Here is a 15455-nt window from a genome sequence, read left to right on the forward strand (position 1 = left end):
CCTCCCTCATCACCTGCCTCCATGAAATCAACGAGCGGATGACCACCAACTCCCTCAAACCAAACAGCAACAAAACGGTTGTGGCACCCAAGGCTACCCTTCTGAAAATCAGCAACTTCAGCCTCTCCATCGACAGCTGTTCCATCTGCCCCTCCTCCGAAGTCCGCAATGTGGGGGTCCTGCTCGACCCCACCCCTCTCCTTTAAATCCCATATTGAATCAGTTACTAAGTCTGCCTTTTCCCAGCTTAAGTACATCACACGTCTCTACGGTGTTCTCCGCCAAGGCCCTTCCCCGGCCCGGCTCCAGTATGTACAGAACTGACCTACTCCGCCCCTACACCCTCCACACGTGGACTCTGTTCCTCTGATACCGGACTTCCTTCTGTCCCTCAAACGATCCGGCCTCAGGGACTGCTCTCTGCTGCTGCTCCCAGACTCTGGAACTCCCTCCCACCTTCCATCCGTGTCTCTGACTCCATCAGCCTCCTCAGAAACAGACTGAAAACACCTTTTCAGACTCGTCTCCCAACCACACGGCCAGGGTCCAGAATAACGCTATTCCGCAGTTGATTTTCGTCCCTTTATATATATATATATTTATTTTTTTATTTGACTGTGCTTTTCAAATGTATTATTATTATTATTATTATTGATGTCTGGTCATGTTACCTGTGTGCCACAGTACTGTATCTTCTTCATATTGCATCTCTCCCATGTTATCTTCTACAGTTTTGTATAAAACATGCTGTATAAACTATAGAATGTGGATAAACACGCTTTACACATCAAAACTCTATAGCCCATCGGGCTCGCTTGTGTCTTCCCAGACGGTTTAATATCCGATCCTACAGAGTGTGTCTTTAAAGCGTTTAAATCCATCAAAGAGTTGAACGGTAGGGAATCACCAGTCAGTCACTGACCTGACACACATCGTCAAGAAGATCCTAGGATCTTATTATTATCCCAACTGGGATACAATAATCACAAATGACATGTTCAAAAAATATTTATCCTCAAATGCACCTTACTATAAAGTTGTGTTAGCATGCACGCTGCTTTAAATATCACATACTTTATTTGCATTCACTGTATACCTGTATGCCGTGACAATTAAAACTCTTGACTTGACTTGACTTGACTGCATTCAAACAAATGATAATGTCGGTTGATTATTTGCAGGAAGGTGCAAAAGGAGCTGAATGCAACTATTCTGCCTTTGCAATTATATTTTAATAAAAAAAAAGAATGTTGCTGATATGGAAAAAGGTTGAGATGTGTGGGTTGGTATTTACATTGTGAGCTGTAGTGGGGGGGTATTCTTAAGGCTGCTTTCAGGGAGCACAGCTGTGGAAAGCCGGGGGCCAAGTGCTAAAAAGATTGATTGTAGTATTTCTAGAGCCATCATTACACACTGGGACCTTCTGAGCAACTCTGATGAGTGACGTCGCCCAACAGGGAGCTCCTCCTCAGCGGCGTCGCTTTAGTCCCACAGGGACGTCTCGTTGCAGGGGAGTGTTGCACAACCACAGTGTCAGCAGCCCTCAGTCTGTTCCCAGTTTGGCAATCAGCTCATCACAGATCTTCGTGAGCTCCTCAATCTCTTGATTCTGAGAGAGAGAGAGAGAGAGAGAGAGAGAGAGAGAGAGAGAGAGAGAGAGAGAGAGAGAGAGAGAGACGGACAAGGGGGGGGTCAAGAGACTTGTGTTATACAGAAAGACTATTAAAGAGAAGAATGAGGCAGTGTAAATAAACGGACAACTGAACATAGCCTCGCACAGCAGCTGGCTTCCCGAGATCACGAGATAATCCATCTGGTCAGGCTTCAAGTTATGCACTTGTGCCACAGTGGTTTGGACCAATCAGCGTCCTTTGAGGAACTACTGGCTGCTACGGGAGAGCGGAGGATTGTAATCGGAGTTAATTCGACAGCAATGGCGGTTCTTGAAGAGGTTAGCGGAGATGCTGCAATAGCATCAGTCATATCAGAACTGGAGGGCGTTTCTTCATTGAAACTAGAGCAAAGAGCAAGGCTTTTTCTCCATAGCCACTGATAGACGGTGATAGACTGATGGTTGATCCAATCACCTGCCAGGACATTTTCTTAAAGTGCCGGCCCTAATTCGAAACAGTTTCAAAGGACGACTTCCCAGATGGTTCTGTGTAACAGACCATCTGACAGGTCAGGTTAAACTGAACATAGGTTTTGAACTAGGGGGAAATTGGGTAGATATCAAGCTAAATTATGGGTATCAGAGAATGTCCCCAATAATCTGATATCAAGAGCCATGTATAACATAAAAAATTCAAAGCAATAAGGCTTTGTTTTTACATGTGATGTTAGATCTCTCTCATGGAGAAACATTTATTATATTGCAATATTACTTTTGTCCAGTAACTCAAGGATTTCACTCCATCCATACTGTTTAGCAAAAATAACGGATTGGATCAATGCTCAGTATCAGACAATAATTAATAATGAACTCAGACTTTTCAGACGGGCAGTGCAGACTATAGGGTGATCAAACTGGTGCCGTGTAACTTGAAGCTGAAAGTATTTGACACAGTTGATCTTGCTTAAAATGCCTCTACAGAGCAGGGATAAAGAATTTCCACTGTCTTTGATCGTCGTCTATCGAGAACGTCATCCTCACGGAACACAAGAGGAGTCGAGGCAAGCAGTTCATCTCACAACCTACTGCACACTAGTGGTCCGTAAAAGTTCTGTCCTTTGAACATGATACATTTTAGGAGCTTCCATTCCCATCCCTGACCTCCTGCACCCCCTATTTATAATCCAATATCCTCTCATGAATAACAATAGAATAAAAAGAAAGAATGTTGCATTTCTGAAATAATGACAAAATAAATAATAAATCCTAATTCCTAATTCAATAAACACCTGTCTCATGGGTACCTCTAAAGTTCACTTCAAGCTAACTTCATTTGTTGGGGTTATTCTGTTAGCCTATTGTGGTTTTGATTAAGTTAGACTTTATGTTGTTTTTGGTTGCTTAATACTAGGTAACAGTGTAGCATTTGAGCAGCCAAAGTGGGAAGAATTAAGCTTTCAAAATCAAATGGCGCTCGGTCTGTGTTTCTAATAATACCTTCTGAAGGACGGCTCTCTCCAGTGACTCCACCTTCATCTGTTCCATCCTCAGGCCGGCACCGAGAGCCATTCCCTCAGAGGTGGCCTTGGAGCGCACCTGGGCTATGTCCTCATTGGCCCTGCAGGGACAGGGACAGGGACAGAGAGAGACAGAGAGAGAGAGAGAGAGAGAGAGAGAGAGAGAGAGAGAGAGAGAGAGAGAGAAGAGAGAGAGAGAGAGAGAGAGAGAGAGAGAGGAGAGAAAGGGAGAAGACTGAAAATCATGCACTTTCAATGTTCAAACCTGCAGGAAGTGGGATGGGACCACTAACCATTTCAACACGATAGAGGGTTGAATACCTTTCTATTCTATTCTACCTAAGTAGAATTCTGAATAGAGTACTTTTACTTTCATCAGTGGACTGTTCTATCGGGGTATTTATACTTATTACTTACATACAGGAATTGTGTACTTCTTTCTCCACTGGTGAGCCACCCACATTAACACATGTACTGTAAGGTGCTTTGGCTAAAAGCATACAGTATATAAAACATGACGGAAGCCTTGCTTATATGGTATATTTCAATAACTATACTTATATAAGTATCACGATCCAGGGAAATACTTCAGAACACAGGATTCAATTGGTCAAACCCACTTGAGGAAGTTTATTCGTCAATTGTCGTCACAGCTCTCAAAAATGAAAACATCCTACGCCACTTTGTCCGAGCCTCTTGGCTACTGTAGGTTATTTGTGTGTGTGTGTGTGTGTGTGACCTTATATTTCTACTGAGAAATGAGTTTGTTATGTACCTTTCTGTGTGAAGCTAGGTGACCTTGACTGACTTTTATGTGTACTTGACTTGTGTGTGTACGTGGCTCTTGTGTGTACGTCTGTGAGGAGCTGTGAGCTGTGAGGAGCTGTCAGCTGGTTGTGAAATGTGTCATCATGGATACAAATACAGAAACAGAGACTTACTTATATGTGTTGATAATGTGTCTGCCCTTTGTGTAGATAAACAGGGGAAACGGGTTTGCCACCACACTTACTTATCCAGTTTCTCCTCGGCGTGGAGCTTGAGCGTGTGGTAGCGCTGCTCCTCCTGTTTGATCCTCACCAGGTAATCCTGGGCACATTTCTTCAGCACCTCCTCATTCTGGAAACACACAGACAGATGGAGGACATCTGGGGTTAGAAGACAATAGTAAATGGATTGGATTTCATCCGCAAATTGCGTTTCTTTTCCCAAACTGATAAAATAAATCCTGATGCTGAAATTTTGGATTTGGTAATCCAGTCCTATTTTTTTATCCAGATTAAATGCTGTTTTAGGGTTTTTTCAAAGCTCAAGGTAAGAATCTGGATAGTTTTGGTGCAACATTTCCAGATGATACTAATCCCACTACTAGATAGGTGGATTTAGGGTTGCAAGGATTTATGAGAAATCAACCTTTGCGCTTTAAAGGGGATCAAAAACAGATTGTCATATGTGCATCTTGTAAAAATAATAATAATAATAACTAAACCAGGATGCTATACCTTTTTACGTTTGTTATGTTGTCCTTGTATCCTCTGTAGTGAATAAAGATCATTCAAAAACTTGCATGAAGTTCACTACTTGTTACTTTTCAGTACAGGACCAACAGATGGCAGCAGAGAGGCATATTGAAGCACTGGGAATCGGGATTGAAGTCTTGATTTTAGGATATTTGAATACAAATTGTCCAACCTGACAATGTTTTGAAAAACATTCTGATTTCAAGGGGATTTAATTACCCAGATATTTTGATCCAGATTAAACATGTATGGAAGTCTGTGATGTATGACCACCTCCTGGTGTTTTCTTTCAGCTCTACTGACCTTCTTGAAGCCCTCCAGGACGCTCTTTATGTTCTCGTATCTCCTGAAGAGGTCAGAGAGCGAGCGCTCCACTGAGTTGAGGTCGGACAGCGCCTGGTCTCTCTCCATGGTCAAATGTCTGACGCTCTTGTGACAGCCCAGGGCCTTCTGCTGCTGCTCGTCCTCTGGATGACACAGAGGGGGTTTAACAATTAATTAAAGGTAATGAGTCCTATGTACACTACTATACAGTTATACTATATGTCACTATGAATTGAAAATGGGGGACCCTGATGTAAACAAGACAAACGTCTTTCTCTGGTCTGCATCCCCTTAACAATTGTGTGTATTGAGCCGTACTGTATTGTACCCATTCTGCAATCTGTTAAATAACGTTGTTCATTCATTCATTCTGTACTACCTATACTATACAAAAACATCCAGTTTTTTTAAGTGACTTTTTTTTTTTTGACAATATTTCTGACACTGGAAATACATACCCCCAGGTCCCTAGATGTTCCTAGATACCAAGAACATGCTAATTGACCTTGCAGAAGTGGAGCAATCTTCCATTTACTTAGGCATGTGCCTTTAGGTGAAATATACCTACAGCTTAACAGGTTAAAGTGACATTTTATGTGTTTAAAGTGAGCTGTGGTGTGTTTGTATGTGAGAGAGTGCAGAATGTGTGGTGTGTGTGTGTGTGTGTGTGTGTGTGTGTGTGTGTGTGTGTGTGTGTGTGTGTGTTCATGTGTTCATGTGTTCTTGTGTGTGGAGAGATCAGTGTTCAATGTTCTGATGGCCTGTGGGAAGAAGCTGACCCATTTAACAACCAATCAACTAACCGCAGTTAAACAGTGTAGATGGGCGATCAATCGATATGATCGTTTATTGTATTCATATCGTGGTGAAATTGTGATATCGTTGTGCACAATTATCATCTAGAAGATGAACGATAACAACCACATATTAACACTCTTTTCTTTTCTCTTTTCTCAATATCTTTTTTGGTTTTGGTTTGATATCACACTTTACATTATTATCCAATTCAATGCGGTGAACATCAATTTGATTATAGCTCTAACACATGAATGCATGTGACCTAAATGGTTTACGTTGGAACAGTGTGTTCACAGCTTGATGATTGAAAACACCCCTCTGGTAAAAGCTCCTGAGAGCTTTGTCTCACCCCACATGTTTCGCGTTTGTGTAACGCTGAATCATAAATTTAGCCACAGACAGTTTAACGGACAGTATCCAACAAGGGAAAGTTAGCTTGCTGTTGCACCGTATGTTTTGTGAGAGTGCACATTAAGTAAAACTATTTAACGCTAGAACCAACATGAATACTGAATAGAGCACACAGGAGTAGGCAGAAAACTTACCGATCATCTGTGCAACTGTTTTCTCATATTCTGCCACAATTATCCTGTCAAGATAAGAACATCAGTAAGCCTTTTATTCTCTGTGTCCTTCAAATATATTTATAATCTGTGTTACATTTGTACCCTAGTGTACTGTTTACCCATTTTTTTTTTCTTTGAAAGAAATGCGATTGCACTCGACAAGAAGGCTACATTTCATAGTTCTATGACCAATCAAGGCTCAGTAGTCTTAACTTTATGATGGTTCGTTGAGTAGGAAGTATGATCTTTTCTGTACAGAGGCTCAGTAGTCTTAACTTTATGATGGTTCGTTGAGTAGGAAGTATGATCTTTTCTGTACAGAGGCTCAGTAGTCTTAACTTTATGATGGTTGAGTATGCATTTTTGGGGTATTCCTTCAGTACCATTCAAATGAGCGGATGTCTACTGTCTTCTGGGTTATATTGATTATGTTTAACACGGTTACTTTCAGGAAGTGGATTCATACATTCCTCCCAAAATGCAGTGCAGTATTACAATAAAAGGCGTGACTTCACTGACGTATCCTACAACCAACACAATCATGGAAGCAGCCAATTTAAAGCCCCACACAGTTTACTGTTGTCTGTTCATCGCAAATGTAACACCCAATAGAGAATAGGCTGGTTTTCAACACAGTTAAATTTTTCAGGAACACTGTCTTTATGTCTCAACCTGTTTTCTTATACAAACAAATTGTCAGATGCAGTCAGGTTCATTCTTATTTTACTAGGTCAGCTGATGATGGACAGATTATGTTACCACGTCCAAAATCAAATGCTTTAAAGAGGACTGTTGTTTATCGTGCCATCAATCATTGGAATAACTGCCCACTGAACATAAGTAAATTAAATAGTAAAGTGTCTTTCAAATACCACCTGAGAATGCACTACTTAAATATGTGAGCAAAATATTCTGATGTTGATAATGATGTCTACAATGTTTTACTGTTTTTAGATTATCATTGTTAATTGTGATTGTCATATGTATCTCATGTTGTTATGTTTTGTATTTTCTGTTGTCTTTCTGTGTGGACCCCAGGAAGACTAGCTCGCCACTTAGGTGACATCTAATGGGGATCCTTTTAAACAATAAACAATAAACCCAACCCAGTTAAATGCTGCATATTGCTGCTGTTGACACTAATAACATGCAATGTGATGTTTATTCTCCATGACATGGAGTGGGACAAAAACATTACTTCCAAACTGCACAGTAGGAGCAGATCTTTGACCTACTGGCTGAATCTACTGAACAGTAGGTTCTAAAAGCATAGACTGTGGATATTAGGGTTAGTAGCTTCTATCTGATTGTGTAGGTACTGCGGGATTACAGACAGACTTTTCAATGATCCACTTCCCCCTTAAAGGTAGAATCAGTAATGTCGTCACACAGCGCCCTCTAGGCAAAAGATGACAACATGGTACTGCACTTTGTTTACATTTCACATTTTTGTCTGATGTCTGGATTGGATTTGAGTAGGTATAGTGTATAATAAAGGTGCTACTACACTAACATTATATGAATGTAAATAAAGCTGCTACTACTCAAACATTCTATAAATGTAAATAAAGCTGCTACTACTCAAACATTCTATAAATGTAAATAAAGCTGCTACTACTCTAACATTCTATAAATGTAAATAAAGGTGCTACTACTCTAACATTATATGAATGTAAATAAAGGTGCTACTACTCTAACATTATATAAATGTAAATAAAGGTGCTACTACTCTAACATTCTATAAATGTAAATAAAGCTGCTACTACTCTAACATTCTATACATGTAAATAAAGGTGCTACTACTCTAACATTCTATAAATGTAAATAAAGCTGCTACTACTCTAACATTCTATAAATGTAAATAAAGCTGCTACTACTCTAACATTATATGAATGTAAATAAAGCTGCTACTACTCTAACATTCTATACATGTAAATAAAGCTGCTGCTACTCTAACATTCTATACATGTAAATAAAGGTGCTACTGCTCTAACATTATATGAATGTAAATAAAGAAGCTATTACTCAAACATTCTATAAATGTAAACAAAGGTGCCGGAAAAATTTAAACTTTATACCTCATTTCCAGAACTTCTGCTCTGCTCTCTTCATACTTCCTCTTCCACTCATTGGCCTCGATCTCTTTCGTGATGATCTGTTGAAGAGAACATTGAGTACCTCAGACAAAGATCCATGTAACTCAGTTTTAAGTTGTCAGAGAAACAATGTCTTCAAACATTATTATCCTAAGAGGATAAGTTAATGTGTGGTGTGGTGCCTGGTGGTGCCCTACCTCTTCTCTAATAAGGGTCAGCACTGCCGCCTTGTCCATCTCACTCAGGGAGATGTGATCCTGCGAAGGGCTTCCTGTGTCACCGCTCTCACCGCCAATCACCTTTGACGTATGGTTGATTGACAGCTCCTCATTCTGTAGGACATATAGAGAACACACATTTCTATACACATTCAGCCGATATTGGCCTGAGATTGTTATCTGCACTGTACTTATTTTATGCCTATTCTTATGTCTGCACGTTCTACGTTGCACTACTTTTATTGTCTTTTATACCTAGTCTTCCGACCACTGCCACCAAGCCACTTCAACTCATCCAGACCGCAGCGGCCCGCCTGATCTCAAACCTATCGAAGTCAGCCCATGTACCCACTTCTCAGGGACCTGCACTAGCTCCTCATGTCCACACGAATCCACTTCAAGGCCGTCGACCTGGCATATCGTGCGGTGAAGGGAACGGCTCCCGCCTACCTCCGGCCAATGGTGTGTAACTACACACCCTCAAGACCCCTACCCTCTGCATCTTCCGGCCGCCTCAGACCTACTCCTATCCGAGCTCCGGGAGGGTCATCAAAGAGAAGTCACCTATTCTCGTCCTTGCCCCACAATGGTGGAACGAACTTCCTACCCCAGTTAGGACAGCCGAAACCCGTCCAATCTTTCGCCATCGACTAAAGACGCACTTCTTCAATCATTATCTGAAATGAAATATATAAAAAATTTAAAATAAACTCTAACCCTAACTAACCTTACTGTCATGAACTTGTCCTAAAATACTAACCCACAATAGCACTCAACACTTTGATGAACATTGTTACTCAGCTGACAAGGTGATGGATAACAATTTCTTCGCACAGAGAGGACATTTGTTATCCATCTTCTCGTCTGACTCTGTATGGTAAGCACATTTCCCACGTGTCCCTATAAGCACAAGGCTATTCATTTGTGTGAGACAAAAAAACACAGGTGCCTTTTTTTTCTACTTTTTCTCCTCCTTTTTTCTGTGATTTTTCTCCCCATCCCAATTTTACCTCTCGTGCCAATTCTCCATCCCCTGTCCTGATCGTTGCTCGCATATGCCCCCCACTGACCGGTTGTAGGGCGGATAGAAGCCTTGCATCACATGTCCCCTCCGATACATGTGGAGGCAGCCTGTCACATCTTTTCACCTGCCAGCGCGGATTCTCATTTGGCGAAGAGTAATGTGTAGGAGGCTCACACTGCCCCGGCCATTTTCCTGACTTTGCTGTGCAGGCGCCCCCACCGACCTGTAGGAGTCACTGTTCACAGCGACCAGACTACCACCCTTCGACTTCCCACCTGCTAACTCTGCCAATTGAGTTAGTATGACGGCCGGCCCAAGCCGGAGGCAACGGCGACAGCCGGATTCGAACCCGGTGTCTCTTGCGTTGGTGACGAGCGCAATGTCCGCTGCGCCACCCAGCCGCCCCTACACAGGTGCCTTTTTTAAATGAAAAAGGATTATAAATGTTAATATCGGGGGTGCCCGAGTGGTGCACCACGTTACTGCGCTGCAGACCTACGCGGTCGACCCGGGTTCGTCTCCCGATCCCGGACGGATTTGCAGCATGTCCTCCCCCCATATCTTCTCCCGTTCTTCCTCTCCTCTGCTCTCTGTCGGTCATGTCTGACCAGAATAAAGCTGTAAAAATGCTAAAATAAATCTTTAAAAATAAATGTTAATATCGGTCAGGCCCAAATTTCTGCTGGATCTAACATGCTCTACAAACCATGTCCCTCACATTCTCAAACACATTATCTTGAGTGTTAAAACCCCATTATTCTGTACATAGACACCTCAAACCAGATGTATGGGACGCCTGGGATGAGGTCAGCCCACCATGTTCAGCTCCTACTGTTTCTACCTGTAGTAGCCGCTAGTAGGCCTATTTAGTATTTACTATCATGTTTCTACCTGTAGTAGCCGCTAGTAGGCCTATTTAGTATTTACCATATCATGTTTCTACCTGTAGTAGCCACTAGTAGGCCTATTTAGTATTTACTATCATGTTTCTACCTGTAGTAGCCGCTAGTAGGCCTATTTAGTATTTACTATCATGTTTCTACCTGTAGTAGCCGCTAGTAGGCCTATTTAGTATTTACTATCATGTTTCTACCTGTAGTAGCCGCTAGTAGGCCTATTTAGTATTTACCATATCATGTTTCTACCTGTAGTAGCCGCTAGTAGGCCTATTTAGTATTTACCATATCATGTTTCTACCTGTAGTAGCCGCTAGTAGGCCTATTTAGTATTTACCATGTCATGTTTCTACCTGTAGTAGCCGCTAGTAGGCCTATTTAGTATTTACCATATCATGTTTCTACCCTAGTAGCCGCTAGTAGGCCTATTTATTTAGTATTTACCATATCATGTTTCTACCTGTAGTAGCCGCTAGTAGGCCTATTTAGTATTTACCATATCATGTTTCTACCCTAGTAGCCGCTAGTAGGCCTATTTATTTAGTATTTACCATATCATGTTTCTACCTGTAGTAGCCGCTAGTAGGCCTATTTAGTATTTACCATATCATGTTTCTACCTGTAGTAGCCGCTAGTAGGCCTATTTAGTATTTACCATATCATGTTTCTACCTGTAGTAGCCGCTAGTAGGCCTATTTAGTATTTACCATATCATGTTTCTACCTGTAGTAGCCGCTAGTAGGCCTATTTAGTATTTACCATATCATGTTTCTACCTGTAGTAGCCGCTAGTAGGCCTATTTAGTATTTACCATATCATGTTTCTACCTGTAGTAGCCGCTAGTAGGCCTATTTAGTATTTACCATATCATGTTTCTACCTGTAGTAGCCGCTAGTAGGCCTATTTAGTATTTACCATATCATGTTTCTACCTGTAGTAGCCGCTAGTAGGCCTACATACCATGTCATGTTTCTACCTGTAGTAGCCGCTAGTAGGCCTATTTAGTATTTACCATATCATGTTTCTACCTGTAGTAGCCGCTAGTAGGCCTATTTAGTATTTACCATATCATGTTTCTACCTGTAGTAGCCGCTAGTAGGCCTATTTAGTATTTACCATATCATGTTTCTACCTGTAGTAGCCGCTAGTAGGCCTATTTAGTATTTACCATATCATGTTTCTACCTGTAGTAGCCGCTAGTAGGCCTATTTAGTATTTACCATATCATGTTTCTACCTGTAGTAGCCGCTAGTAGGCCTATTTAGTATTTACCATATCATGTTTCTACCTGTAGTAGCCGCTAGTAGGCCTATTTAGTATTTACCATATCATGTTTCTACCTGTAGTAGCAGCTAGTAGGCCTATTTAGTATTTACCATATCATGTTTCTACCCTAGTAGCCGCTAGTAGGCCTATTTATTTAGTATTTACCATATCATGTTTCTACCTGTAGTAGCCGCTAGTAGGCCTATTTAGTATTTACCATATCATGTTTCTACCTGTAGTAGCCGCTAGTAGGCCTACCTACCATGTCATGTTTCTACCCTAGTAGCCGCTAGTAGGCCTATTTAGTATTTACCATATCATGTTTCTACCTGTAGTAGCCGCTAGTAGGCCTATTTAGTATTTACCATGTCATGTTTCTACCTGTAGTAGCCGCTAGTAGGCCTATTTAGTATTTACCATATCATGTTTCTACCTGTAGTAGCCGCTAGTAGGCCTATTTAGTATTTACCATGTCATGTTTCTACCTGTAGTAGCCGCTAGTAGGCCTAGTACCTACCATGTCATGTTTCTACCTGTAGTAGCCGCTAGTAGGCCTACCTACCATGTCATGTTTCTACCTGTAGTAGCAGCTAGTAGGCCTAGTACCTACCATGTCATGTTTCTACCTGTAGTAGCCGCTAGTAGGCCTACCTACCATGTCATGTTTCTACCTGTAGTAGCAGCTAGTAGGCCTACCTACCATGTCATGTTTCTACCTGTAGTAGCCGCTAGTAGGCCTAGTACCTACCATGTCATGTTTCTACCTGTAGTAGCAGCTAGTAGGCCTACCTACCATATCATGTTTCTACCTGTAGTAGCAGCTAGTAGGCCTACCTACCATGTCATGTTTCTACCTGTAGTAGCAGCTAGTAGGCCTAGTACCTACCATGTCATGTTTCTATCTGTAGTAGCCACAAGTAGATCTACTTACCATGTTGTGTTTTAAACTGAAGGCGTCTTTCTCTTCCAGGTATTCTGTCATCTTGGTCTCAGGTCCTACAAAGAAGACAAGCAACATCATTATAGAGCTCATGTCGAAATCGAACTGCGACGACAGCTCAGCAGCCCAGCTACCCCTCCAATCAGCCCGGCTACCCCTCCAAGCAGCCCAGCTACCCCTCCAAGCAGCCCAGCTACCCCTCCAAGCAGCCCAGCTACCCCTCCAAGCAGCCCAGCTACCCCTCCAAGCAGCCCAGCTACCCCTCCAAGCAGCCCAGCTACTCCTCCAAGCAGCCCTGCAGCCCAGCTACCCCTCCAAGCAGCCCGGCTACCCCTCCAAGCAGCCCGGCTACCCCTCCAATCAGCCCGGCTACCCCTCCAAGCAGACCATCTACCCCTCCAAGCAGCCCTGCAGCAGCCCAGCCAGAGCACAGCAGCCCAGGGCCTCTGCTCTCTGAAAGGGAGGAGGTGGTTTGTGGTCACTGCTCTGTGTGGCCACACAGACAGCGTTGTTCCAGAACCTCAGAACTCCTGAAAAGAGGTCTATTTTGGTTTGTAATGGATTTGCATCAGAGTCTGGTCATTTGATTATGTTGTTTTAGCCAGGTATGGGAACCCTAGAGTCCAGTATTTTATTCTGTTAAGGTATGGGAACCCTAGTGTCCAGTCTTTTATTCTGTTAACTCATTCCCCGCCAACAATGAGTTTACTCGTTATTGGGTGCCATGCGCTGAACGCCAACAACGAGTAAACTCGTTATTTGGTCCGTTTTTCTTTTTTCCGATTTTAATATTCTATTCAATGTCACGGACCTGTATGTTGCCGTTAAAAGGCATACTGGGACCCAGAGGGTGCAGTACCGGCCAGATCCGGCTAGGTGGCAGTATCGAGACTGCAGTAAACCGTGTTCCAGACCGTGTGTTACATTTAAATCCCTCCAGGCGCTAAATTTAGATGGAGCCGAGTAAATCGCTTCATCCGATCTGACCACTTCGAAACGCATCTGGCACACTTGATCCATAAATTGTGCCAAATTATGTCCGGGACCAGATGGACACCAATACTGGAAATTGCGATCAGACAATTGGAATATTCTTTTTGGAATACCCCCGACCAAAGGTAAGGACTATCTGACATCAATTTCAGCTTGATCCAACAATGTTTTCATATCGATCCAGCTGATCTGCGTCTGTAGTGTTCAACACGAATGCCGTTATTGGCCATCAAAGCATAAAAAAACACCCCCCCCCCCCCCCTTTCATGCATTCATGATGAAACATAATACCTATTATATACATTTGATTTGGAAATAGTAGCGTGTCCTTACGCTTATAGTAGAATACACGTAGCGCCCTATAATCAACTTTTCAGGAATGATCCCGGATCACTCCTAAACTATACTTATATTCACCACGGGATAACGCGCGAACGTATGCATGACATTTTTTTCTCTTTTTTTGCATGTTCGATGGAAGAAAGTCACTGTCAAATGACTATAGTATTGTCTCCATAGCTATAATATAGAATATAAATATAGCTCTACAATCAAGGTGTCGCACTGTTAAGGTATGGGGACCCTAGAGTCCAGTCTTTTATTCTGGGAACCCTGGTTAGACTCAGCTGTTTTAGTTATTTTACTGTATTGTATTGTATTGTAGTTGGTATGTGGTGTGGGGATGGCTTGATTTAAGCCACACCTGTACTGGCTCAAGCCAATTAGGCTCAGGAGCAGGGGTGACTGTGCACCTGTTGTGCACCAATTAATTGATGCACACAGGTTCAATTGACCACCCCCTCACACACTAGCGGAGAGCTTGACTATGTAAGGGCTGCAGGTGTTTGGGTCACGAGCAGATAATAGGGACTCCAAGTTATACGTATAATGAATAACCACTAAACTGCTAAGCAGACATTAAGGAGAAGGGGAAAGTAAACAGCAAAAAACAACCTTTATAGGTGGAAGCCTCAAAATGTGTATTTTAAGAAAATAAATCAAGTCCAAAAAAATAGGACAACACTCAATAAAGAGGCATTATAGAAAAACTGAAATAAGCCACAAAGGCACCTCCTAATAACGGAGTTCATACAAATAACAATAAACCTCTACTAAATGAGTTTATGTGTAGTAGTGGACTAATGAGTAATGACAAAAGGAAACAAGAGAAAACTGTCATAAAAAGAAACACACTACAATAAAAGGCTCAGCTACTAGAAAATAAAGTGCTAAATAAGCCAGTAGCCTAAAATCAGAATGGCTACGGAGAAAGGCTAAATGCTGAATAGGGCAGAGATCAGCGCTACACTTTAATATAGCAAAGCCCGACCGGAAGGATAGCCAACACAAAAGGAAATGAGAAAGCAGCTAACCCTGAGAAATTCAAACTTAAATAGAGCTACCATAGGCACAGCTGCACTGAATCAGGTGCAATCAAGCCCACACACCTGCCCTACCATGAGGCAACTAATCACAGAGGCCAGTGATTGACAGCTGTCCCTCACAGGAAGACGAAATAGATAGCTGTAAACTCACAGAAAGACGAAGTAAATCAAAAACCATGACAGACTAGACAGGAGCTGATGTCCGTTGATTCCATTTGCTCTGGTATCTTCAACGTCACGCATGTCCTGTGTCTCTGTGTCAGAGGGCCCTTTTCAAAAGCCAACTTATGTGGCTTGTGA

At 42.2% G+C, this 15455-nt stretch overlaps 1 protein-coding gene across 3 annotated transcripts in view; it reads right to left on the minus strand.

The window, feature by feature from the left end:
* Positions 1-1210: 1210 nt before the first annotated feature.
* The window catches only part of LOC311231071 (uncharacterized protein), a 133359-nt gene continuing 119114 nt past the window's right edge, over positions 1211-15455 (minus strand). For all 3 annotated transcript variants that reach the window (XM_084317547.1, XM_084317546.1, XM_084317545.1), the window contains exons 6-13: positions 12769-12833; positions 8631-8765; positions 8416-8492; positions 6317-6360; positions 4953-5116; positions 4142-4248; positions 3110-3230; positions 1211-1609 (exon numbers count right to left, since the gene is read on the minus strand). In XM_084317547.1, coding sequence (XP_084173673.1) covers positions 1544-1609; positions 3110-3230; positions 4142-4248; positions 4953-5116; positions 6317-6360; positions 8416-8492; positions 8631-8765; positions 12769-12833 — 779 coding nt within the window. In that variant the 3' untranslated portion in view covers positions 1211-1543. The remainder of the gene's footprint in view (positions 1610-3109; positions 3231-4141; positions 4249-4952; positions 5117-6316; positions 6361-8415; positions 8493-8630; positions 8766-12768; positions 12834-15455) is intronic.

The sequence above is a fragment of the Notolepis coatsorum genome, assembly GCF_963971535.1.
Source record: "Notolepis coatsorum genome assembly, chromosome: 6".
Lineage (NCBI taxonomy): Eukaryota > Metazoa > Chordata > Actinopteri > Aulopiformes > Paralepididae > Notolepis > Notolepis coatsorum.